Raw genomic sequence first — 27103 nt, 5'->3', positions numbered from 1 at the left:
TGCTTTTGACAAGGAAAAGTGAATCAGCTGCTTTGTAAAAGGCTGAGGCTCTTGAGTGTTTTTTGTGCTTCATTCACAGTCCGAGGAAGATGAAAGTTCTGGCTTTGCCTAGACGGGTTAGTCCAGGCAGTGAAATTTTGCAGTTGTCAGTTATACTATAGCCATCTTCATCTGAAAGGCATTTTTCCCAGGATACCAGAAACAATACATTTAAGTTCTCCTTGTTCCCCTTGACTCATGTATGTGTTCTCCATAGGTCACGTAGTGTCACAGATTTGTTTGGATACTCCATGCAGTTTAATTTAAATTATCCACTTATTCCTGCATACTTGAATAGAGGGCCTCAATCTGCTTCTGGAAGACTTTAACAAGCTCTGCTCGCTTTGCCTTCAGTGTTGGTGTCAAAAGTCCATTTTCTACAGAGAACATCTCTGTGTGGATGTACAGGTCTTTAACCTATTAAAAGATGATAATTTAGCACATGACACTTACTTAATTGCTTAGAGGACAAACAACAGTTCTTCCCAGCTTCCTTGAGCTCAGTGCAAGAACTCACTTAGTCTCAGGAGCTCCAGTAACTAAATTGTTTCTTGACGCAAGTCAAGCTCCTTTTGGCTGACACAGCAGCGGTTAGGCTGGAACTACAGTACAGCTTCTGCTGCCTATGGTGAACATCCGCTCCATCTCAAGGCAATTGCTACTGTTGCCCCGTACAGCCACCTGTCTCTTGGTCAAGAGACAGACAGCCAGCCAATATTTCACTGCCTACTTCAATCAGTTATCCTGGGCAGCTGTCCTAGGTCCCATCCTGGCACAGTTGGTAGCAGGAAAGCAGATTTCCCAGCCATTGCATTAGCAATACAGGTGCTTGCAACAAGCAGGATTTGGAAGTACTCACTTGTTCAAAGGATTTAAGACCAGCCTCTTTCCCCAGTCTGACCATATCTTCTAAAATAGCTTTCTTCACTGCCTAGAAGAAACAGAGGAGGAACAGAGTGGGTAAAGCTGCCATTTTGTAATTGCAACTCAGGACCATACCCATTACCCAGTCAGTGAAAACTGAGGTTGGCAAGAATACACATACATATTTCAGCATTCAAGATTTCTCATCTTAAGGCTGCTACAAGGTTGTGTCTATCTTCTCGTTGGAAAAGAAGCAGTGATAGCCCTTGAAACATCAAGGGACGCCTTGATGTTTCGGTTCTTAGTTCCGGTTTTTACTTTAAGGCTGCTTGCATGATTCTCTCAGCATTAAGGCAGTTCATTTTTACCCACCTTTTTTTGTAAATTTAAGTCAAAGGAATGCAAGATTGGACTTCAGAATTAAATTCTACATATAACTCACTAAAAAGTTAAAGCTACTCACTGGATTTTTGCACACATCTTCATAGGAACCTTTTATTCCCAGTTTTGCTGCAAATTCTGGAAGCGTCTCAGGATCAGGAACCACTATACCTATTAGAAAAGACTGAAAACAAGTGGAAGTAGTCATGTTTAGACCAAGATAAGTCATCTGAAATTACTTTGTCTATGTGAACTTGATTGTGGACAGTATCTCTATACTAAGCCACATCTACATCCCCATTTGTTTCCAGAATTTGGAAGGTAACTACATTCAAGTCACTTATCTGAGTTCTGACAGCAGTTCAGAGAGCAGTTTGTTCATTATGTGTGCTAAACACTCCAGCAATTACTTTTGGCTGGTTTACAGACTGAGACTGGCCTCTGCTAGCACAGGTGACACCTCTGTGGCAAAGGAATGGAGAAACGATACAGAGCTGGCCTGACATACAAATCCTATACAAGTCTGTAATTAATGCACCTTCATTCCAAGATCTCCTTTTCTTTGGTGTCAAGAAGGAAGGCTATGGACAGCCTAAGAAGTCTGAAAGGATATTCCTGTAAACATGGCACTCTTGGGAACAGATCTTGTTCAAGGACTCTTGTATATGCATATGTTTGTGCCCTGATCTTCCAGAATTCATTGTGGGAGGAATCTTGCAGGATGCTTACTCCTAACATCACTTACCCTCAGGCTTTCCCCGTGTACAAAGACCTGGGCTACAGGAGCACTTCTGATATAGACATTTTCTATTTTCTCTGGAGCAATGTATTCTCCTTGTGCAAGTTTAAATATATTCTTCTTCCTATCGATGATCTTCAGTGTTCCATTCTAGAAGGTAAAGATAGAGGCCATTACTTTCAAGTATGTCTTGCTTCTATAAGAAGCAGAAGATAATGAGTTTGGGTTTGTTGTATGAAAGGCACATCCTAGTCTGGAACTGGTCTTTGGTATCTACAGAGAGAAGGGACACTTTGTCTAATTTCTCCAGTTAGCTCAGGACAGAATTGGACAGCTCCTTTATTATCCTCCGACAGAAACCAAGACACCTTCACAGAATCACAGAATCACTAAGGTTGGAAAAGACCTGTAAGATCATCAAGTCCAACCAAAAAAAAAAAAACAACCCAAAAAAAACACACCACACAACAACAACAAACCACAACACACCAAAAACCAACCCACCCAACACCACACAGCTCCATGCCCATCAAGCTACATCCCACAATGCCACATCCACGCGCTCCTTGAATACCTCCAGGGAGGGTGACTCTACCACCTCCCTGGGCAGCCTATTCCAATGTTTCACTACTCTCTCAGTAAAGAACTTTTTCCTAATATCTAGCCTGAACCTCCCCTGGTGCAACTTGAGGCCATTTCCTCTAGTCCTGTCACTAGTCACTTGGGAGAAGAGACCAGCACCCACCTCTCTGCAACCCCCTTTCAGGTAATTGTAGAGAGCGATGAGGTCTCCCCTCAGCCTCCTCTTCTCCAGGCTAAACAACCCCAGCTCCCTCAGCCGCTCCTCATAAGACTTGTGCTCCAGACCCCTCACCAGCTCCGTCGCCCTTCTCTGGACACGCTCCAGCACCTCAATGTCTGTCTTGTAGTGAGGGGCCCAAAACTGAACACAGTATTCGAGGTGCGGCCTCACCAGACGCGAGTACAGGGGCACGATCACCTCCCTGCTCCTGCTGGCCACACCATTTCTGACACAGGCCAGGATGCCGTTGGCCTTCTTGGCCACCTGGGCACACTGCTGGCTCATATTCAGCTGGGTGTCGATCAGCACCCCCAGGTCCTTTTCTGCGGGGGAGCTTTCCAGCCACTCGTCCCCAAGCCTGTAGCGTTGTCTGGGGTTGTTGTGGCCAAAGTGTAGAACCCGGCACTTGGCCTTATTGAACCTCATACAATTGGCCTCAGCCCATCGATCCAGCCTGTCCAGATCCCTCTGCAGAGCCTTCCTACCCTCCAGCAGATCAACACTCCCTCCCAACTTGGTGTCATCTGCAAACTTGCTGAGGGTGCACTCTATCCCCTCATCCAGATCATCAATAAAGACATTGAACAAGACCGGTCCCAAAACTGAGCCCTGGGGGACTCCGCTCGTGAACGGCCGCCAGCTGGATTTCACCCCATTCACTACAACTCTCTGGGCTCGGCCATCCAGCCAGTTTTTTACCCAGCGAAGAGTGTACCTGTCTAAACCACGGGCCGCCAGCTTCTCTAGGAGAATACTGTGGGAGACAGTGTCAAAGGCTTTGCTGAAGTCCAGGTAGACAACATCAACAGCCTTCCCCTCATCCCCTAGATGGGTCACCTGGTCATAGAAGGAGATCAGGTTGGTCAAGCAGGACCTGCCTTTCATGAACCCGTGCTGGCTTGGCCTGATCCCTTGGGTATCCTGCACGTGTCCCGTGAGCGCCCTCAAGATGAGCCTCTCCATAACCTTCCCTGGCACCGAGGTCAGGCTGACAGGCCTGTATTTCCCCGGATCCTCCTTCCGACCCTTCTTGTAGATGGGCGTCACGTTGGCAAGCCTCCAGTCATCCGGGACCTCCCCCGTTGACCAGGACTGTTGATAAATGATGGAGAGCGGCTTGGCAAGCTCCTCCGCCAGCTCCCTCAGCACCCTTGGGTGGATGCCATCAGGCCCCATAGACTTGTGAGTGTCCAGGTGGCATAGCAGGTCGTTAACTGCTTCCTCCTGGATCATGGGGAGCCTATTTTGCTCTCCATCCCTGTCATCCAGCTGAGGGAGACGGATACCCTGGGGATACCTGGTGTGGCTGTTAAAGACTGAGGCAAAGAAGGCATTAAGTACCTCAGCCTTTTCCTCATCCTTCATGACAATGTTCCCCGCCGCATCCAGTAGAGTATGGAGATCCTCCTTGGCTCTCTTTTTGTTGTTAATGTATTTATAGAAGCTTTTTTTGTTGTCCCTCATGACCGTGGCCAGGTTGAGCTCTAGCTGGGCTTTCGCCTTCCTAATTCCCTTCCTGCATGACCTAACAAGGTCCTTGTATTCTTCTTCACTTGCCTGCCCCTTTTTCCAGAGGTGGTAAGTTCTCTTTTTTTCCCCGAGCCTCAGCATAAGGTCCTTGTTCAGCCAGGCCGGCCGTCTTCCCCGCTGGCTCTTCTTACGGCACATGGGCACTGCCTGCTCCTGCGCCTTCAAGATTTCCTTCTTGAAGAAGGTCCAGCCTTCCTGGGCCTCTTTGCCCTTTAGGACCGTCTCCCAAGGGACCCTCCCAACCAGTGTCCTGAACAGGGCAAAGTCTGCCCTCCGGAAGTCCATGGTAGCGGTGTTGCTCACCCGCCTCCTTACTTGGCTAAAAATTGAAAACTCTATCATTTCATGGTCGCTAAGCCCAAGACGGCCTCCGACCTTGTTATTCTTCATTGTGGAAGTGACATAGTCTTAACCACTGGCCTATCAGGTGTTATTTGTGATCTTGTAACCTAATTGGTCTTTGGAGCTTTGCCTGGAGTTTCTTGGTGAATGATAACAAAATACCGTGTAAAGCTTTTATCCTAGAATTCACTTCTTCAGCTTTTCAGGTGACCATATACTAGCCAGGAATTCACATCCAAGGGGTGGTTTGTATTAAGCAATTACTCACTGGCAACCATTTCCCTATGTCTCCAGTGTGGAGCCAGCCATCTTTATCAATTGCTTCAGCTGTCTTCTCAGGGTCTTTCAGATAACCCTTGAACACATTTGGTCCTTTAATGCAGACCTATAGTAAGCACAGAACATTGTTAGTAACGAAGTCCTATGTTTCAGTATTTCCTGATACACACAGGAGATGGTACCTACCTCGCCTTCATTGTTGGAAGAGTAGTAGTTCATTTCTTCCACATCATCTAGTTTTATGATATTACAAGCCAGAGGGGCTCCAACATGGCCTAAGAGAAAAAAAAAAAACAAGGACAGTTATGTTTTGGGGATTCTGCTAGCAGTTGGCCCTATTGGACCTAAAGCTAGAAAAACTAGGTCTTGAAGTGAGATGGGAGAACTCAGGTGCCCCCTACATATGAAAGGCTTCAGTGATAGTAGATACTTAATGGCTCTTTGTTCACTGCTTTAGCAAGAACCAGTACTGTTTAAAGGAGTGTGATACCAAATGTTCAAGAAAGTTATTGTAATGCCATTTTCAGACAGTTAATGCAGGATAAGTAGTGGCTAAACCTCAACGCTTAGAGCTATTTATTGGTGTAATCAACCACACCGATCATGTACCACACTTGCCTCCACAGAATTCACAGAATCACTAAGGTTGGAAAAGACCTGTAAGATCATCAAGTCCAACCATCAACTAACACCACCATGCCCATTAAACCATGTCCCACAATGCCTCGTCCACACGTTCCTTGAACAATTCCTTCATAGACCCTGGTATTCATTTGCATTTAATCCTCATTATGCGCTACAGTTACTGTGTTCTCAAAGATGGTGACTTGAGCTTGAATTTAGAATACCCAATATTAAAAACATCCTTGCTAAGATGAAAGATAAATCTTGTAGTCCTTCAGGAAAATAGTCAAGTATCATGTCTGATATTTTAGCCATAATTCTTTGAGTTAAACAAGTTATTTGGGAGCTCAAGCTAGTTTCTTAAAGCCATTTGGGAAGTCCTTGGCCAGTTTGCTCAGCTCTGTACAGACACTCCTTTCCTGTACACTGGGGCAGGTTCTAAGCTGACCTATGTCACTTTACACAAAAGACCCTCACCTACTTGAGTCAAGAATCTTGGTACCTATTAAGCATACAGGTGACTGTTGCTACCAAGAATCACTTTGAGGTTAAGAACCCAGGATTTAACTTTCATTGAACTAAAAGCAGTAGAGCACCTTGTGTAGCTTGAGTGCCACTTTGTGTTGACAGCTGCGGAAGAGTTTCCAAGTCTCAGCTACCATACCTGTTGTCCAGTCTCCAGGCATTGAGAAGGTGCATCCAGCTGAGCATTCAGTCTGGCCATAAGCTTCAAAGATCTGTATGAGGAAAGAATGAATATTCTTTGAACATAAGTCCTTGGTGTTAAAGAGCACAGTTTTAACTATGCCCATGCTCAGGTCTCCTTCTTAGGAAGGAAGCCAAGACAATCTTAGCCTTTAAGACCTTATTGGTCTTATTGGAGTGACCAGATGTTCAAATTCACCTATCCAAACCTTGCTTTGGTCACCTGATTCTCTGAACTTCTCAGATGTAGTACATTGGGAGCTCATTGACCGTCAGGATAAGCCACAAAGCTCAGAGGCAGCTGCCTGACTTTGAGTGCTGCATGTTCCTATTTCTGCTGCTCTATTCCTCTTCCCAGAGCCTACAGGATGGGTTTTTTTAGTAGTGCAGTTTGAAGCCAGCCCTGCAGAGTTTTGTTCCTGTTACCGTTAACTCGGATCAAGCAGCCTGTAAATACTGAAGACTGACAGCAATCTCCCCAGGAACAAGCTGGGCTGGACCACAGATGTATCATAGTCACTTATTTGGGCATAATCAAACAGGTCTTACTTTAAGAAAAAAAAAACCTCAGCTTACCTGACAGCCCAGTGCTGCTCTAAGAAATGTCAGGACAGAGGGAGATATAGGGGCTGCGCCTGTTACCATTATACGCACTCTTCCACCCATGGTTTCCTACAAGTGAAACAGAAGCCATCAGATCTTCCAATACTACATTGCTCAGGTTACTTACTTACAGTTGGAATAACGTACCTGAACTTTTTTGAAGATTAGCTGATCCCAAATGCTGTCATTTCGAATTATGCCCTGTTTTATTTCAGCTGTCTTCATAATGACAGCAAAGTTTAATAGGCAACGTTTCACTGGGCTCTTTGCAGCACTTTGTATCTGCAAGGAAAGTATCAGTAACTCTTGGGTTTAACTCACATCTGTACCTCCAGTTCTTGCTTTGTTAGCAGGCACCATATCTTACTTTGATGTTCTAGGGTCTGTCTTCACTACTGCCATGGTGTAGAAGATGAACAAGGGGCAATACCAATTTGTGTTACTGCTGACATGCTTCAGCCATAGCTTTGAGGTATAGGGACCCTTCTAGCTTTGCACTTGCTTCATCTGCATTCCAAAAATAAACTTTTTGCCAGTCATGGCTGGATACACTGTTACATTCCAGGTCCCAGGGCTCTTCCCATCTACTCGGAAAGGATTTTAAAGAATTCTTCCAGCTAAGGAGTAATTAACTAGTGGTGATGTTATGATGCATTCAATATTAAACTTGTATGCTTGCTTAGTTATATGAACATGAAGATAATTTAGCTAAAATTGCTCACATACCTTGTCATATATTCTATTGAGCAGTCTTGGTACAACTGGAAATAACGTTGGCTTCAAGGTTTTCATGTCATCTGTTAGCAACTTGATGTCTCCTTGGAAGAAGCCTACTTGTGCTCCACAGCTGTAGACTACAGTCTAAAAATTGACGACACTAAGCTTAGTCAAGGATAATTCCTAGCTTCATTAGCCATAATTATTTGTCTATGGAAAGCAGCATGATTTCCAGTGCCCAGTGGTAGGACAGTTCTTGTGTGAATAGGTTTTGAGGAAATACAGAAAGCTATCATACCTTTTACTATAATTTGATTTATAGAAGCTCAGATGCCTAGATTAAGTTCTGGCATGCAACTTTGATTTGTAGTCCATGAGCACCACAAAACAAAGTTTCACATTATGGTTGAATGCAATTAGTATGAGCTTCACCACATATGTAACAGCTGTTCTATTTTGATATCTTTTGAGATACCTGGAAAATTAAATACAAGGCAACAGAAGAATTTAACAGCTTGACAAGGAATAGGACAAGACACATTCTGTTTTAAATACTGGGTTGGGAACTGAAGTTAAGAGACTGTTCTGAGACCATTACATGTAGAAGAATTAGAACTTGCCACAAAGTTGCTTATGTTCCCTGTAGGGAGCATTACTTCTACAACATGCTGGAGGAAGTGCATTAATTGGAAGACTAGAACTTAAGTTTAGGAAACAGGCAGGATGACATAGCCCAGAGTAAACAGTGGAGAACATACCAGTGTTTACCTCAGAGTACTAAATCCACTGGTCTTAAACTGCTTCCCCTTCATGTATTACCTTTCACTATGTTTGACTAAGGGCTTGATGCTGTTAATTTCCCTTGCTGATTTCTTAGTAAATCACAGACTCAGTGAGGCTGGACTGAAGAACAAAGCTTCATTTAATGAAGATAGTAGCCGTATCTTGGAGAAGTAACTAGGCATTATGTAGTCATTTCAGAGGTTATTTTAGGTAGGTCTTAACCATTCAGGTATGGCTTCTAACAAGTGTTACTGTCTGAACTAGTTCATACATCCAAGATCTCCTACAGAAGCTTAATAGCATGCACACAGTCTACTTAGTTACCTGTACAACTCTCTCAAACATGTGAGCCAAGGGAAGATAGGATATGGTGATATCTGAACTTGTACACTCAATTGTGTCCTAGAGGGGAAAGAAATAGAAGTAGGTTAGCACTCCCTATGCCTGCTTGAGTTACTCTTAAGTAGAAAGGGAATAAATTTTGGAGCAATTTGAGTACTTTGAAACAGACACTTCAAATGACTGAAGCAACTCTGGCTCATCCATCACCTCTTCAAAATTCACAGCTATAACTCAGCCATACTAGGTCAAGATTAGTTTTATGTTTTGGCAAGACCTGAAATAGGGTAGATTAGTACTCTTGGCATTTAGGATTGACTCATTCTAGAATAACTTCTGAGTACAATTCTTGTTCAAGATTAAACCAAGTTTCTTGCAATAGTATTGTCCCATTGAAATATGGTCACTCAGGAAAGCATGAGTTTGCTGGGAGTGAATGGTTTGCATAAAATGCCCACATTAAAGCTAGTTTCATGACTGAGTGACATCGTAGCCTAGAGACCACCATTAGCAGTAGCTTACCTCTGTGCTTCTAAGGAAGGCAGCAGCATTTGCAACAACATTTTGATGGGTCAGCATGGCTCCTTTAGGGTTACCTTTAGGGAGATCGAGCAAAGTCAGCTGTGTCTCTGACTGCTTCTACTGTCAGTTTCCCATGCCTTGTTTGGCTCAGTTTGAACTATCTTGGTATTAGGCTCAGTCATAGCATGCTTTGTCTTAGAGATTACAAATATGCCTTATCTTGAGCACTTTCAGCTATGGATATTATATAAAGGAAATGTCTACTGAAACAGCAGAGTAATTATGAGTAGCATAGAAAATGCTGCATGTTTCTCTAGCCCCTGTGGATCAGAATACAGGCACAGTTAAGCAACCAATCTTTTAAACATTAAGACCCTGTATTTTTCATAGGGTAAGACAACATGAATTTGTCTATTCTTCCCCCCATCTCTAAGAAGCTTTGTCTTAGTGCACTTGACTTGTAGTGACAATGTCCCAAGTAAAACTGCAGCAGTGGCTTGGCACTGCTCTAATTTACTGTTTTACTTCTATGTTGTTAGCATTTCCTTTTTTGTGCTGGAAAGCTTTTTTTTTTCCAGCACAGGGTGATTGTTTTAGTGGGGAAGCATCACTATATTCTCTTACCTGTGGTTCCACTGGTAAAACACACGATGCAAAGATCTTCAGGCTTAGGAGGCTGGAGGGAAAAAGCCATGAGGTCAACAGAGAAAGGATTATGTTGCTTATCAGTATTTACATATATACTTCCTAAAGGAGAATAAACCAGCAATTCTGTTTGGAAACAGCACAAGATACAAAAAACCCTGCCAGCCTCCTCTACTAGCAGCACGGCAAGAGGTCTTTTCAGAGACTAGTTTTGCAAATTTAAAACTCTTCCACAGAGATACTTACAACTGGTTGTCTGATGTTGTTTCTTCCCAGCTCCTGTGTTAGAGAGAAAAAGCAGCTTAACAGTTGCAACAGAAAGACGTGCAACAACAGTAAATGAATAGGTAATTGCATTTCAAATGCAACACTTGTTTTTACTTTGCCTCTTGATACTCTGTCTGAGACAGATGTTGAACGTCTTCCTGAATTTAGTATACACACCTTGGAAACGCTGACTCCTGGGGTTGTGGAAAGCATGATTTTGAGTGTGTAAAAAGTGATAAGAACTACTTAAGGAATTTGGAAGTCCTGAGTGGGGATGTTTCATTTTATTTGATGTAGGCCACATCTCTTACACATTTCTGCATTATATCTGGAAGATTAAGCCTAGTATTGGGATGTCAAAGCAGCCAGTAATTTGCACTTACAGTTTCAATTAGACTCAACTGCCAGCTTAGAAGCCTGATAAATCCTGTTACAACTGCACCATGAATTAAGCTAAGGAAGTCTTCAGTTTAATGCATACCGACTGTCCACAACAGATGGACACAACTTTAGTCAGTGGTTTGAACTCTGCAAGTCCATTTGGCTAGATATATCAAGTTTCAGAATGATTCAGGTACAGGTGTGACAATTGGATAATGCGTGCATTAAAGTATCATTGTTGCCAGAGAAGGTCCCGATGTCTAGCTGGCAAGGTATTCCTCTGCAAGATCAAGCAGAAGCCTTTAGTCACCTACCTCAACCTCCGGCAGTGCTAGAATTTCAACTCCCACTTTAGCTCCTCTGTCCTTGAGCTCTTTATCAAAGAGATCCATAAGAATGATAGTCTTCAGACATGGGGTCTTTTCTTGCTCACAGTTCTCAAGCAAGATCTGTGCCTTCTCAGGCTTGTCACAGATCACTATGCTTATGTCAGCTACAGGAAAGAAATTATATTTCAGAAGTCTGTTTAGAAAACATGAGGCTAATGAGTGACAGCTCAGTAGCACATACATTTAGAACATAGCATTGGCTTGTTCTAAAGCCATTTGCATTTGTTTATATAGCTTCAGGGGCTGGCTTACACTGCCAAGAATGTTCCTCCTACCATGGCCAACTGATTGGGCAAACCTGAGATTCTAGCTATACAAAGTGAGGGCAAATGCTGAGGAACTGAAAACAAATATCTTCAGTCATAGTCAAGATGATAAGCATTTAAACTTTTGGTATTGCCGTAAAAGCTCAGAATTGTACTCACTACTTGCTTAGATTTAAGGAAGATGACTAAACCTAAAGAAATTTAAACCTGTTTGAAAGAGGTAGGTAAAATTCTTAAGTTAATGCCTCAGGTTCCCTGCGTGTGCAAGACAGTTTTATACAATTACAAAAGCATTTCCCATTAGGTTGACAGAGGAATTGGATTTGCCTGAACATGCCAGTTCCCCGTTAGCCTAGTAAGTCACAGCTGTGTATTCCCAAGGCAAGACCTGTTTGCAAGGTTCACCAGCAAAACTGTTAAGGTGATTTTGCTTGGCAAATCCTCTTTATGGGTTGGATCCCAGATCATTGTGACAGCAGTGTGTATTTTTCCCCCCATATCTCCCCTAAGACTGGGGGAAGAAAGTTTGAAGATTTATTCAAGCTTCCTCACCAGTTTTCTTCCATGATAGCATGCTAGTTCTTGCTTCTGTAGAATAACAGGCCCTAATCAGATAGGTTAAACAGATTTAGGCATATCTTTACACGTCCCTCATCTACTCTTTACATCCTACAACTTTAAATCAGAGACACATATCTGGTCTTAATTTGTATGCAAGCCTGTGTGCATTGTCTGATCGTTTGACAGTGTGGGAGTTCAAGATTGCAAAACCTCAAATAGCAAATAGTTGAGCACTCTGATTGCAGTATGGTCCACAGGACTTAGCAGGTCTTCAGTGGATTTGCACTCAAGACACTAGGAGACATAAGAATCCCACTGACTTTTTCTAGACATTGAACCATGTCCCCTGCAAAGCAGCTTCATTTACAGAAATTAAGTGTCTATAAAAGTATAAGGGCAGTAAGATTAAAGCTACTCTGATTTTTCCATCAACTTCCCTTGAACTTCAGCCTTCTCAAAACAAAGCTTCTTAGACAAATCATTATGAAATAGTGGAAGTCAATATTTACCTTTGTTAACAATATATACAATGGCCTCTGGCCCCAGAGTGTCATAGAGTGGAACAGCAACCATTGAGTAGGTGTAGCAAGCATACTCTGAAATGATCCACTGAAGAGAGAAAACAGCAGAGCTAAGAAAAATTAGCAGCTCACAGGACAGGATTACCTACAGCTTTCATATGGCTTGACTAGCCCATGCAGACTTTAGTAGTAGGAGTTGTGTAAGGAGCATATCCATGAGATTCATAGGGTAGTGAGGGTTCAAAATGATAGTATTACATGCCTGGCATAGTATGTGCTCAGTCAGTAATAAGAGAACTGGGAAAGGAAAAGCCAGTGTGATTGTTCCTCATGTGGCCTCAAACTATTTAAATACAGATCCTCCTCTCAGAGGAGCTAGAATATTCTGGGAAAGAATATTCAATTTGTTGCTTACCTCTGGCCTATTCTGAGCAAAAATGCCAATGAACTGGTTTGATGATGGTTTGCATCCTTTTTGCAGAAGCCCTGATCCCAGGTATTGAGCTCTGTCCAAAACCTGTAAGATAGTTTTCCCCCGCTTTAGTGTTAGAAGACAGTATCCCAAATTAAAATCATCTGTCATGTACAATACTCACCTGTTTGTATGTCAGCCACTGATAAGGTTGGTTGGGTTTTCTGTAGCCTAAACAGTTGCCATTTCCTAATGGAAGAGTTCAGAAAAGCAGCTGTAAAGCTCAGTACTGAAGCTGCATAGCACTTTAATGAAACACTTGTAAGTGGGAAATATTTTCAGTCAGACATCCAGCTAACTGCATGGAGCATGGAAGTGCACAGTGTCCATAGTTAAGCACTCTGCCCAAACCAAGATTGTAAGACTGTTGGCTCTATCCTTACAAGCAATACTCCCAAGACCTGGTAATATTTTCCCATTTCACAATCCATGTGAGCTTGAGATAGCTTGCAAGCTATCACATAGTTCCATGCATGGGACTCCTGAAGTCACATGGGCACAAACTCATACCTGTTTTAAGCAGGCAGTAATTTTACACTAAAACCCACACCATAAGACAAAGTGGAGGTGTTTCCCCCAACCCTCTCTGATGCTTGCTATGTGCTGACTTTTCAGTGAACTCTACATCTTAAGCTTCTGATGTTTATTCCTGCCCAGTCTGCCAACTAAGACTATTTCTAAATCAGTGGGCAGGGAGGGGGGAAATATGGTCACTTGTCACTCCACCCCACCGAAGGCTAGGAAAGCTTTTGCTAGCCTGAGTTATTACTACAGAAAAGAGGCAAGGCAAAAGAGCTTGAAATAATTTTATTTACTGTGATAGGCAAGTACTAACTAGCAGATGCAAAGCTTACCAGAAGCGTGCAGTCCTCTCTGGAAAATTTCATACAAGGTTTTACCATCTTCAAAGTAATAAGAAAGCAGGTTATTATCTGTCAAGAGTGCACCTCTTCTGGCTCCTCCCTAGGAACAGAGCATAGTTATGAAACAGTGCAGAACAGATGCAGTGTCATTTGTTCCTCAGTCATTCTCCCAGCAATCCCCTTTAAAGCACTTCAATAGCATTGCATTGTTAGGGAAGTCTCATTTTCCTTCCTGATTTTGATCTACTCAGTCATATGCAGAGGAATTTTCTTGATGGCCTAGATTAATATTCAATTACAGGTTATTAGAGGGACCTTGACTAAGATTGAGTGCTACAACTTGCCTAGTTACATGAAGTCTAGCATCGTAGTCTAGCACCATCCTCAAAGCTGATGCAAAGCATTTAAAATACAGGAAAAAAAGTCAGTGACAGCCAAGACCAGCTGGTAAAAAGTCCACCCAACCCTGTTGTCAAGAGCCGCTGTTTCTTACTCTTAGTGTCTTATGACTTCCTTTCTCCTCACCATACTGTTGAGTGGTACACCTCAGCAAGAAGGCTGTGTGTATCAGACAGGAGAGTTTCCACTGATACTCAGAGTCAGAATGGATCAGTATTCAGATTAAGCTTCTCAAAAATAGTTCATGCCCACAAGCAGAATAAGTATTACCTCAATTCCTATTGACTGCTTGTTCAAGTCAACAGGAGGAAAAACAGGTTTTGGCCTGCTTATCACCCACAGGAAGACGCCAGCTCCAAATACAATAAGACTAATCAATGCTGGTGTTGGGAGCGGTGAGAACAAGACTTGAAGTATCCAGATCATTGTGCTGGATCAGTGGAGCCAGAGTTGAACCTGAAACAAACAGGAGGTTTAGTAGACATGAGTTAGAAGCATGGTTACTTAAGTCATTTGTTAAGCAATACTACAAGTTATTTCAGTAGTTTGCCCCTAAAGAGTCCTGGTACAATAATGAAGCATGCTTATGCAATGCTTTAAGCCTCTTAAGAGATCTCAAGTCACCTGTCCCCATAAATCTTTAACCCATGCTGCATCCACCTCCACAAAAAGCTGAAACCTGATGAAGTCAGACAAGGAACAGATGTCAATTCTTTCTATGCAAGAGTAGAAAACTGCCTAGGAGAAAACAGTATAAAACTTCCCAAATTAAGTATAACCAAAAAATTCCTACAGTTCAGTGTAGTAGAAGTAAGAAAACTCAATACTATAGCTGTCCAATAGGAGGGGGCATTGCTAAAATATGAAGGGTATTGCTAAAAGATATGTAGGTGTAACAAACATGTCAAAGTCTGCAGAACAAGTAGTATCTTCATGATCAGCTGCTCTTACTGGGCAAGTATTTCAGATACTGACAGTGTGTTCGGCATGAGATAGGGCACAAGTCAAAACTGTGATAGTTAGTTTCCACTTAGAAGTGGTGACCTGGAAGTCAATGTGTGCAATAGAAGTCTATCTGGGAAATATAGAAGTAGTTCTGCTGCTCACATCCTCCAGAGTCTCTTCCTTCAAGAGCAGGGAAGCAAAAACTGAGAAAGCAGTTTTTTTTTTTTTTTTTATAAGAGACAGGCTCCTCCCTTAGAAACAAGTACTTTAATCTCTTCTGGTATGTTTCAGATTGAATGGCCAAGACAAATCTAGTACAGGTGACTGCTTTTTGTCTGAAGCAACTCAGATCTCACTTATATTTGCTAGTATCTAAATAGGTATGCAGGACATGGCACACATCACACTTTGCAAGATGAATAACCACACCCTTTCAAATTCCTTCATACAGAATCAAGGGAACCCGGTCAGTAGATAGTATGTCAGCTAGCAACTAACTAAAATCCCTGTACAAGAAGAACACCAGGCATTCTGAAGCAATGGGCTCCAGTTGCCCTTTAACTATAATTCCAAGAAAGTTGGAGGGTGTTTTCCAAACAGTTAGTACATTCAGCCATGCCCCTAAGTCAGAATTTCGGTCGCTGAGCCCAGACTGACCCAGAATTAGCTCACTCATATCTGGTTTATGGTTTTGAAGTTTTCACTTTCCAGTGACTGTGTTAATCAGCAATCCTAACATGTTCTCTGGTGAGAGAAGACATGCTTATCCAGCTGCTGAGCAGGCAAAGAAAGGGTACCTCGGAGGCTTGTCATCAAGTCCAAGCTGCCAAAAGCATGTCACCTATGTATCTGAAGAGTACCAACTCCCTAGACCTCTTTGCTACTCTAAGCCTTAGTTAGAACATGCCCTTCAAACCCCTGACCTTGGTTTCATATATTGAGAGTCCAAAAAAATTATGCTACAGCAAGAAAGGCAGGAACTGCTGCCTTATCACTCTACATTAATTGACACTTCCAGTTACTGGGCATATCATACCTAAGAAGCACAAACCTGCTCTTTCTGCAGTAGAGGATATTACCCATCTCCACACCCTTCCTTTGGCCTTTATCAACTGAGCCTGGACAAAAAAAATAAAGATCCCCTAAAACCAGGTCTGCTGATCACAGTTATATTCAGGGCAAAGCTACTTAACAGTCTAGGTTCTAGCACTGCTCTGTTTGGAAGAATGAAGATATTAATAAAGTGAATTTGGCAATCAGCTGCTCTTCATGATTTATACATTTGGCCTTGTAGCCCATTGCTGGAGCAGTTAGTAAACAGCTTTCTGTAGGTGATTAAACAGTATCTAGTTTATGGTGTGAGTCAGCCACTTGCTCTTTTGTTAACATGAACCAGTCACTTTTTTATAACATGAGCACTGAGGCAGCTTGATAGAGGTATCTCTACCCTCCAACATGAAGAGGAGTTGGATATACAAACTTTATTCCTTTAACTCAAAGCCCTCTACTAGATCCAAGGGACAGAGCAAATCACATTTGCACCATTTGCATGTTGGAAGCTTAGCTTGTTAGAAGTTGACAAAACTAGACCTTGGCACATCTATTCTTGTATCTTTTCAGAGGGATACCAGAGTACTCATGTTCAGCTCCCCTGAATTTTCATTAATAGCAATCAGCTTGGGCTATTTTCCAGTCCTTTTCCATCCCCAGATGGGCCAAAAGGAGTTCGACTCTTCCCTGGACATGAAATTTTTCTATCAGCAGTAAGAGAATAGAGCTATAAGCAGATAACTGAGGAGACCCCATGCCCGTACAGCTGTACCAGTTTTAATGGCTGATGTGTGCTCTCATGTGCTCATTTTAATAGCAATTTTAAAACAATTTCCTAGAACCCAGGAAGGATTGGTTGCCTTTAGAGTATCATGCTAGAGGTAATAAACAGAACTGGGGATCATGTTCAGAGCACCATGTTCTCTACTATAACTTATTAACACTGCTTAGCATTAACACTGCCTAATCAGACAGATCAGTGCAGTTGTCACAAATAGCTACTGTCAGTCACATGGACTTATTTGACAGAAAATTAACAAAGGACACTTGTCTGACCTTTTTGTGCTGAGGATCAGAGAACCCACTAACCCCAAATGCTCCATGGAGCAGTACCTAAGTCACTGAAAATCTTTCCATCATGGTATTCTCATCCCCTCACTGACTCACACACAAGGCAGTTTATGCCAAGACATCTAGTAAGACTGAACATCAGGCCCTAAAGGATAATGATGCTTGGAGCAGAGAACTCAAACTCCAGAGAGAACACCTGATCACATTGAGAGATCACATTGAAGATGATTAAATGCAGCAAAGCTTTTGCCTTCAGATCAAATTGATTCCACAAGTCTCTTGCATAGAGAGAAAGAAACCAGACAGTAGTCTAATCCCAGTGTAACCTAACCAGTATCCCTATAGCTAGTCAAGGATGATTTTCAATTATAAGCCAAACAGATTTTTAATTTAAAGACAGACCGTTGACGAGTTTCTCTCTAAAGCCTGAGAAGTATTGTATGCTCATTTGCTTCTAGATTATTATTATTTTTAGTAACTGTCTTCATCAGCCCACTTACAGCACTGAGTGAGACTATACATGTGGGAGTCAAAAACTAACATCCTTTAAAGCTACAGAAGTTAGTGTTGCATCAAAAATGCACAGATACCTAGATCTTGTTTGCAATACACAAAAAAGCCTTTCATATCTGAAAGACTATTTTCAAATCTCCTACTTTATGAATAGAACAGTGATAGTGTTTTGCTTTTACTTTCCAATCATGTTTCCTCAGAAAGCTTCCTATCAAAGTACATAGGATGTGTTATTCAAGCTGTGGCAAGAGACTGTCAGCAACTTTGTCTCAATTCCCAGCACTTGGACAGTTGTTTCCTATGCCTAAAGCTTCTACTGTAACTACTTGTCAAATCCAAGTCACTGCTAGCTAATCACCTCCGGTATCCTCCAAAAGCTGCTTAATCCTGCTGCCCTCAAAGCAGAATAGCCAGCGGAGAGGATAGGAGTCTACTTGAGAGAGCTTTCTGTCCATGGGAAGAGAACAGGTCTACCCTAGGTCTGTCCTATGGAACAGCTACAACCAGAGCTTAACCCACAAATCCAAATGCCCTGTGCATCCATAATACCTGATCTATATCAACTGGGTGAAAACTCAACTCAGTGCAGCATGAGACAAAGCCAGGGCATTTTTGACAGACACCAGCTTCCACTGCAGGGCAAGTCTGAGCACCAGCTGCTTTCTTAAGCGTGGGGGGGAGGGGGGCAGGGGTAGAGTGCTTGAAACCCCTGAGTTTTAAAGGGCTCAGGTCCCAGTGACCAGAGAGATACAAAATGCACAGGATGTCTCAAACCACCTGTTAGTCCTCTTGTGCAATAAGATGCTAGACAGTTAAAGTGTACTTAGGTTATCTGCCCTGATCAATGGTCAGGGATAAGCTGCACTAGGCTCTGGAGTGCAAAGGCTTAGTTTTTATCAGAAAAGATTACAGAGATACCATTTACAGCCTTAAGTTCAGGAGTACATATTCTCATTTCTACTGTACCCTGGCCCTGTCCCCCCAACCTCTACAGGAATTCTTTCATTAGCTAAAAGGAAAGAAACAGTTATTCTGTATTCTCTCCAAGTCAGGAGATTCTCTCCACTGGAAAGTGACTGAGTGTTGTGCCTGCAAGCACATAAGTATGAAGAAAGAAATCAGTGTCATCTCCATCACGGTAGTTCTTCACAGACAGCAAAGCAACCTCTGATACTTGCATAATTTCAGAAGCAACAGTCACACGCTGCCTGGGAGAATGTTTTCTAGAATTGTATTTTTTGGCTCAAGTTCACCTAAGAAACAGTTTGCATATGCTTTTGAGGTGATCATAAGAACTTGTTGATCAACATGAGTAAGGTAACATTGACTCTTTCCAAGCAGGAAAAGTAGAGTACAACCAACTACATTGGGGTCACTAATTAGTTAACCACCAGTAGCTCACTCTTTACATTTGCTTACACAGTGCAGCTGTTGCCTGGTGTCCTGTAGATGTGAGCCACTGTGCCAGTTCTTACTCCTTGGAAGATTATATCCCATCTTTCTCCAGCTGCAGCAAGAAGTCTTGTGTTCTGCAGGGTTTAGGAACATCTAACTTTTAGCATCCAGAGTTAAGCTAAAGTGCCAAAGCTCAGCAGTGACTGTTGAACAAAGCCATGTAAAAACCACAAAGCAAAATCCACAGTAACTTGCATTAAGTCTAAGATACATTTTAGTTAGGCTTTGCTTTCAGAGTACCTCTTATGAAAGAGAGAGCCAAAGAGTTCAAGTACCCTTTGATCTTGGCTGAGAAGCACTCTGCTAGGGGGTGGGAAAGAACAAGACTTCAGTAACTTACTTTCAGGAAGTATAGTGCGCTCTGGTTTCAGACTACGTGTTACAGGCTATTTTTGGGCCTTGCTCATGAAACCTATTGAACTCGGGCTTTCAGCATACTTAAATAGAAAGGCCTTTTTTTATAAAGAACTCTGCTATGTCTGATATTACTGTCCTTCGATCAGGAGGGCAATGACACCATGACACTGCTTAGTACTAAAAGTAGTTTTGTCAGATAAATTGAAAAGCCAAGCCAAGCTTTCATTTTTTTTTTTTTGCATATCAGGTTTTCTCCTTGAAAACAACCTGCTCAGAAAGACAGAACATGTTCAACGAGCCCTTTGAAGTTTTTAAAAGTTTAAAAAATAGTCAGTGTAATGGGCTCTGTTACCATTTATCCTATTAGATAATACAGGATCACATTCTTGCAAAACATACATGCATTAACATTATATGAATAGGAAATTGTCTCTAGACACACAACAAACATGGTTTAAAGAGCTAGAACTAAAGCTCAACTTGAAAATTCACATAGAACTCCTAAGAAAGCTAGAATATCAGCATCAAGCACCTTACGTAGCCACAGAGAAAAGGTAGCACTAAAAACTTACAGATACTAATATCTTTTATCACTACGTATTATTATTGCACTTACATTATGAAAAGCAAAGAGCAAACACATATCTGAACTTAACTTAGCCTAAGGTTAACATCTAACTGATAGCACGCTACCAGAGATTTCCTAGTAGGCACCTGAAAAACTCATTATCTTGAATCCTACAGTTAATCACTGCACTTGTACATAGGTTATAGTAAAACCCATGTAAGTAACAACAAGCAAACCCATTAGCAATAAAACAAATAAAAATAGAACTTCATTACTTATACAGAAAATATTTCAGAACACATACAGGAGTGAGAACTAGCAATGAAAAACACCTACCATTTTGAAGATGGGGTGGAAAGCCAACCTCTTTTCCTTAAGTAAAAGGGAAACTTACCAACACAGTAGCAAACCAACACCAATTAAGTAACACTTGCGTTAAGAACTACAACTAATTCCCTCTCCCCAGTTTAAATAAATCAGCAAGCAGAAGAGCATGCTGGGAAGGGAGCTTGTAACTGGGAGGAGCTTGCATGGGGGAACTGAAGTGGTTAGAAAAAAAAAAAGAGTGGAAGTTGTTGAGTCTTTTGTTTGTTGATGAAAAGTGCTTGAAGTTTACACTTTTCTGAAGAGCTAGGTGAAAAGTAAACCAATTATACTTATTGTTTATAATCTGTGTGCTATTATTTTCTCTGTGTGTAAAGCTGTACTCTCAACAATATCAGTTTTTTCTCTATAGCTGTGTCTACATTAAGCTGAGCAGAGCTTTGTAGCCTGTAATACCAACAAAATGCATTTGAGTACAGTGTTTCTCATATACTGCTGTAATATACTTGCTCATGGGCTGGATCCCTGTTTCTGCTGCTGGTTTTGCTTTATTTGTTTTTGGAGGATTTTTTTTTTTTTCCCCCAAAAGCTACCGAGTTCTTTCTGCTGTGGTATAGACTTAGTATGTGCAATTATTTGCACAAGGTAATAGTGAATCATATTTCAGACTTCAGTTTTGTTTCCTGCTATGACAGGGATTTTCTTCATGGTCATACAGTTGCATTTCTTTGTTTAAAAGTTTATAGCTGCTGCAGTTTCCCTTTTTCTCTCTAATGCTTGTTGACTATAACTGAAATTTTGCTTCAGGTTTGGAGGGGTGGGGAGACAGTAGCTTCACCTATCTCTTTTCTTTAGTGCTTTGACCTCAGATCTTGGAACTGTTTTCCCACTTAACAGTTTGCCCATCTGAAAGTTTTTCTGTGCTGCATGATTTCAGAATAATCTGCTTAGTTAGACTAACTATAGCTGGGATGGAATAACATAGTATGTACTTGCATCCAGAATACAGCCTGTCCTGGACCTTGGCTTGCTAAAACACATAGCCTCTACTAATTGCAATTATGTTTTTATTGCTCTCGTAAACTTTATGCTATTCAGGTAAAGCTAACTTACACTGTAATTGTGGCATTATTTAGCAATGCAGATATACTTTTAGGGAAGCTGAGGCTTAATTAATTGATTTTGCTGTAAGCTTTACATGAAGATGAAAAAGAAATAGCTTGTTCTGCATGAAACTCATCTGCCTTTGGCTTTGTCTACCCAGACCTGTTCCCAGGGCATTTAAGTGAAGCTGTGAGCTTCAGCTTTAATAGTGCCAGTCAGAGTGCGCTTATGTTTAGAGAAAGGTAATGCTTCTCACAGAGAAGGGAAAGAAGGCCAGCCTCCCAGCCCAGCCAGCTCCATTATCACCTTCTTTGAGTGACTCTCTAAAGACTTTCCCCCTTCAGATATCTGGCCTCAGGCTGTTATTTTTCCAGGAGGAAGAGAAAAAGCAGTGAATTTGCCCTGTCTCTGATCAGCTGTCGGGTAGTAATGCTGTGTATCTCAGATGCTTTGACTTTGGCTGCAGGTGTGAGAGAACATGCCCGCGGCGCCATCCTACCTGGCCTGCCAGAAGCCCAGTGTGTGATGTGGAGGTCCCTGAGCTGGTAAGGTTACACTGCATTGCCTGGACTCGGTGGGTCTCACATCTCCAATGTAAATTGGATTAAGGGATGCACATAGAAAAGCCTTGGGGAGGATAGCTTCTCCTTAATGATTGGTTCTGTTTAATGCTTATAAATTAGAATACAGCTGATGCTGTTTCCCCAGTATGCATAAGAAGTCACATGCAAATTTTGAGGCTTTTAATTTTTCATACTGCTTCAAATGATCTGAATAAACTCCAGATTTTTATGAGGCACAAATCCATTTGTTGCTAGTAATTATCTGCCAAAAAATAAAGCAGTCATGAATAACTCCACCTTTGCTTCTTTTTGTACATGTATATAAAATGTACACCTGCATCTTTCATACCCATTAGCAAATTAAAATGAGCAGTAGGTAGAGTATGTGTATAGAGAGTTCAAGTTGTTTGTTTCCTTTCTTTTGTCACTATCACAAAAGGTTTGCATAGAGGATGGATAAGATGAGCTTTTATAATAAACCTTAAGGTCATGGCACAACATGAGCTTTTGCTATCCAAAGATGCCAAAATAGCCCATCTACCTATAGCAAACAGCAGAGGATGTAAATAAATGAAGGGCAAGCATTAGCTCAGTGTACAGTTTTCTGTTGTCACTTCAAGCCTTGGATCTAAATTTTGTGAGTATGTGGGAAGTGTGGGCTCACTTTACTTGAAGGGTTTTTGAATTCCAGTTTGTTTCCTTAATGCTATGAAAATAATCATTCTTTATTGCTCTGCCACACTTTTCAAGGGCAGCCTTCTGGCTTTTGTAAAGCAGAGTAACTGCACAGAGACATACATAATCTTCTCAGAGCATAAGTGAGTTCCTCACAGAAGGTAATATGGACAGGATGATGCGCTTAGGACTTGGAAGAGCAGTATGCTTTTTGCTAGTTTTCTTACCTGCAGCTTCATTTCTGGTTAATCTTTGTCTCCACTAGCCACTCCTTTGTTACCGCTGCAGCTCTGTACACAAGCAAGAGCTTGGTGAAGGCTCCATCTCTATAGCTACAGTACCAAGGCAATGGCAGCAGTTTGATGTGCCATACTGTAAGATCTATGCTTTTAAAACATTAAAAAAGGCTTTATAGCTAGCTTCTGTGTTCTTAGTTAGGGATTAAAGTCCTATTGTAGTAAATGTTGCCAATAAGCTTGTGCATCTAAATGATCTAGCATATAACAAGTTTTTACAGACAAGATTTCAAAACCTGCCTACAATGCTGTAGAATCAAATGATTATTCTATTTCTGGAACTCTATTTTGAACGTGAGTCTGAATGGGAGCCTGGCACTGGTACTCTGTGCACTGTATCTTTAAATAGACGCAACTAACAAACTGATAAGAAAATGGCTTCAGCCTGGATGGTAGTCAGGTTTCCAGTTCCAGCCAGCCTATAGCAACAGGGAGTGTTCAGGTGGTTGCTTTCACTCAGGCTGTGATTTCTCTGTATGCCACACCTGAGCCCAGACTTGCTTCTTTAATAATATGCGGCTGGTTACACAGCTGTTGCCTTTAACAGCACACAGTGTGATGAGAAGAGTGCATTGGATCCAGGCATTGCAGCAAATTAAGGCTATTATCCCACTTGCAGTACTTCTCTGCAGGAGCAGAAAGCTTAGGACTTGGGAAGCAGGGGCTCTGATCAGGAGAGATTTGCTTACCTTCCTTCAGCACTGGAGGAGGGTGGAGGGGCCGGTACAGCTTGCTTCCTTCGCTGCTTTACAACTCCAAGTGGGTGTTCAAGGGTTGGTGCTTCCCCAGCTCCTGTGGCAGGACTAAGCCCCGAATCATCAGTGTGTGGCTTTAATAAACAGGCAACACTGCACCCAGGTAACCTTTGAACCTGCGTTGCAACAGGTTCAAAGGTAAAAAAAATTATTCCTGATCAAATATAAAGAGCAATTTTGGCTGGTTAGAAATGTTAAACATACAACTCTTGCGCAACAGCTTTAGAAGAGAGCGGCACACTGTGAAAGCTAACTCCAGCCCTGCAAAAGCTGCACGCTTGGGTTTTTAATAGGACTCTCATTTACTCTGAGTATGCATGGGGCACGGAATAAGTCTCATTCTGCTGAGAAAAGGTGCCTCATAGATTGCCCTTTGAGCAAGCAAACATATTCTAATATTTTTCCCTACAGCTTTGTTTAGGGGCCTCTCCTCAGTCATGTCTGACTGCTGAGGCATGGCTTTCCTTTGCAGCTCAAGTGGTCCATGACGTAGCATGCTCCTTTATGGTAGGGGCTCTCAGTGCACTTGGGGTGTATGGGGGACTGGTTACCTTACCATGATGCACCTTCTCTTTTGAAGGTGTGCAAAGGGTATTGTGCTTGCTGGACTGGCAAGTAGGCTAAGCCTGCTTCGTCAGAGATTTCTTGTGTTGATTTAAGTGATTTTTTTTTTTTTTTTTTTTTTTTGTCTTCCTCCAAATGGGAGCGACAGAGGTGCTGTGCTTTAACGCTGCTTGAGAAAGACTCAGCTGTGAGGTGAGGTATTCAGGCTGGGCTGGCAGGTGAAGCTTCACAGCTCCACTTCCAAAGGCTGTGAATGTATCTTTGGAAGAAGTTTGCTCCTCATGATCCAAAAGATAAGGCTACGTACTGAAGTCCTTTCAGCGCTCACTTAATATGGTCAGGACTGATCAAGATCTTGAAGCTTTTGTTGGTCCAGGCCTGGCTTGACTGGTGCTGGAATTTGACTCCTGTATGGTATTTGAAGAATAAACCAGTATTAAGACTTTTCACTTATGATCTTAAGTATTCTTGATTTGGGTGGGGGAACCTGCCTGTATCAGTGGACATGAACAAAAATGGAAGCACCTGTACCAACACTAACTATCATCCTAGACCTTCTGATTGCAATCTGCTCTAAGTTTTTAGAAAATGTCAGTTTGAGGAGGTTGAAAGAAAATGAGTGGGATGGTTCCAAACTGGTGTAAAGAGATGATACCGATGTGCAAGTCTCTGGGCTTCAGTCTGTGGTGCACCTTGCATGTGGGAAACAAAGCAGTTGATTTAATGCTGTTATGAGGTATGCAGTAGATAGTAATAATTAGTAGTTGGGCAGGTCCCCATTCAGTGTAAGTGGATATTGCCTCACCACCTCAAAAGAGCTAGAGTGACTGACACCATCTGTGGTTTTGGCTCCTGGATGCATCTTACATACCAGTGGGGGGTGGGGTGGGGGGGTAGCAGAGTCACCTGAGGAGGGAACAAAGCCAATTTACCCAAGCTAGCTGTATGTGTAAAGCTGCAATTGTTTTTCCTTCTCCGCCCTTTCTCCCTATTACATAAAGTACATGGCTTTTTACCTCTTTTGAACAGTAAATTAACCCAAGTTTTGGTGTTTTGTCACCTTTCACCTATATAGTTGCTTCCCAATGAATGAAGACCATTGATTAGTTCACTGTTAAAAACCGTTCTGGGAGTCCTAAGCACCTCTGAGCAGTGAGTGTGTCATCTCTGAGTCGGGTAGGTTGGGCTCTTGATCAAAAGTCTTGCTGAATTGCTAATGCTGGGTAACCTTTTTTCAGCTTGTTTGGAAAGCAGGTGTGAGAAAACATGTTCACAAGCCCTAGAAGACACATGGGCTTACATTCTGTAGTGCAGGGTTGTCTGTATATATTATCCATGTTCCTTGTTTCTGAATGAGTGATGCCATAGTTTGTGATCTCAGTGACCAAAGCACATGAACAATGACATAAAATAGACTAGGTCAGCTGTGGAAACATCACCTATGTCCCAGTTCTGAAACAGAGGAGCTCAAGGCAGACCTACTCACATAGGCTTTTTCAATAAGATTGGGGAAAAATGCTTTCAGTTAATGAAAATGTTGGTAATTTTTCCCCTCAAGACTAAATTACGAAGAAAACTCATGACAAATGACATGAAGAATTCTCTGTAGGCTAGCAGGGGCCCTATGAATTGTATCAAGCTAGTCATTTTTTGAAATGTCTGAGCGGGTTATGACTCAAAATATTTATTCAAAGTATTAATTTTTGACAGAAGTATCTGCATGTATGTGGTTTTTAAGCATGTGATAATCCAAATTTTCTTTTGCTATTTTTTATAGGTGATAGAAAGCTCAATAGTTTGCTTTCTCTGTTTAGAGCCATTTTCTGTGCTTATCTAAAGTATCACTAGTCACACTAACACTTTTTTCAAATATCACACAAGCAATTTAATCATTTGCCCTTTGTGCAATTCACTTGACACTTGAATGATGAAGAAATATGCACAAAAAGGGAGCTAAAGAAGTTGAAAGGAGTGTTTCTTCCAGCTTTCTTCCACTTCCATTACTGACAGCAGGATTCACAGGGATATTTTAGATACCTGACAGTGAACATACAACTGTGGGATATCCCTGAATGCTGATTAAAAGTGATTCTTGCTGAGGTTGTGCAACCAGTCTGAGCTGTGAAGAGTGGAGCTAAAGTTCATTACCACACAAAGCTGGAGTTTAATCACTTCTAGGTAACATGTAAGAAGCCTTTTTTTATTGGTCTTGTGAAATCCACTCAAATGCAATAGGCTGTTGAGTGATAAACATGAGACAAACTCTAACCCTTCAGCCTAAATAATTGCCCTAACAGTAGTAAAGTTTGGTGCCGGGATATTATAAGTAATTCTTACTATGTTAAAGCATTTGTATAAAAGGGATGGATGTGTAGTTAAACTGTTTAGATCAACTAATGAGACTGCACATGTTTGAGTATTTGCAGTTGCTCTGTGGTGCCCAAGAGCAGCTGTACGCTTATTTTTTTGGTTGGTATGGCTGCTGCATAAAATTGAAGGATCTGATTGAATTTGCTGCTTCCATGTTACTGCTGACAATCTTGCATTTTCCTCTTTTCATGCAGAGCTCAAGTGGTGTGTCCCAGAAATTGTTTATGGTTTTAAAATCAGATGAAACAGACTTTTAAGATAACTGTAGATATTAAATACACACAAGTATGAACTGGCACAAGTCACTTTGCAGGAACTAAAAGCATCTGATTTATATCTTGATTGCTGACTCTGAGCATAACAACTCACAGATGATTCTACTGATTGTGACTGGAAACTATGTAATACTGTGGATTTACATTGGTCTATTTGGGATCAGAATTTGTCCCCAAAAGACTAG

The 27103-nt window shown here is 41.8% G+C and overlaps 1 protein-coding gene across 3 annotated transcripts; it reads right to left on the bottom strand.

Moving 5' to 3' along the window:
* Positions 1–315: 315 nt before the first annotated feature.
* ACSL5 (acyl-CoA synthetase long chain family member 5) lies at positions 316–14459 on the bottom strand. Of its 3 annotated transcripts, none has more exons than XM_059820867.1 (20): positions 14304–14459; positions 13626–13734; positions 12896–12960; positions 12715–12816; positions 12288–12387; positions 10877–11055; positions 10161–10193; positions 9894–9945; positions 9270–9343; positions 8733–8810; positions 7635–7769; positions 7056–7190; positions 6882–6977; positions 6265–6337; positions 5163–5251; positions 4966–5082; positions 2030–2173; positions 1363–1468; positions 899–966; positions 316–456 (listed from the first exon to the last, which is right to left on the bottom strand). In XM_059820867.1, exons 1-20 carry the CDS (start codon positions 14457–14459, stop codon positions 316–318), a joined length of 2052 nt encoding a protein of 683 aa, XP_059676850.1. The 3 variants fall into 3 exon arrangements, with proteins under 3 accessions (XP_059676850.1, XP_059676849.1, XP_059676851.1); XM_059820866.1 differs by having other exon boundaries at positions 899–970; positions 1367–1468; XM_059820868.1 differs by lacking the exon at positions 899–966 and having other exon boundaries at positions 1367–1468.
* Between the last annotated feature and the right edge of the window lie 12644 nt (positions 14460–27103).

This window comes from Gavia stellata, chromosome 9 (genome assembly GCF_030936135.1).
Source record: "Gavia stellata isolate bGavSte3 chromosome 9, bGavSte3.hap2, whole genome shotgun sequence".
In the NCBI taxonomy this organism is placed as follows: Eukaryota; Metazoa; Chordata; class Aves; order Gaviiformes; family Gaviidae; genus Gavia; species Gavia stellata.
This window is presented reverse-complemented; position numbering and strand designations above follow the sequence as displayed.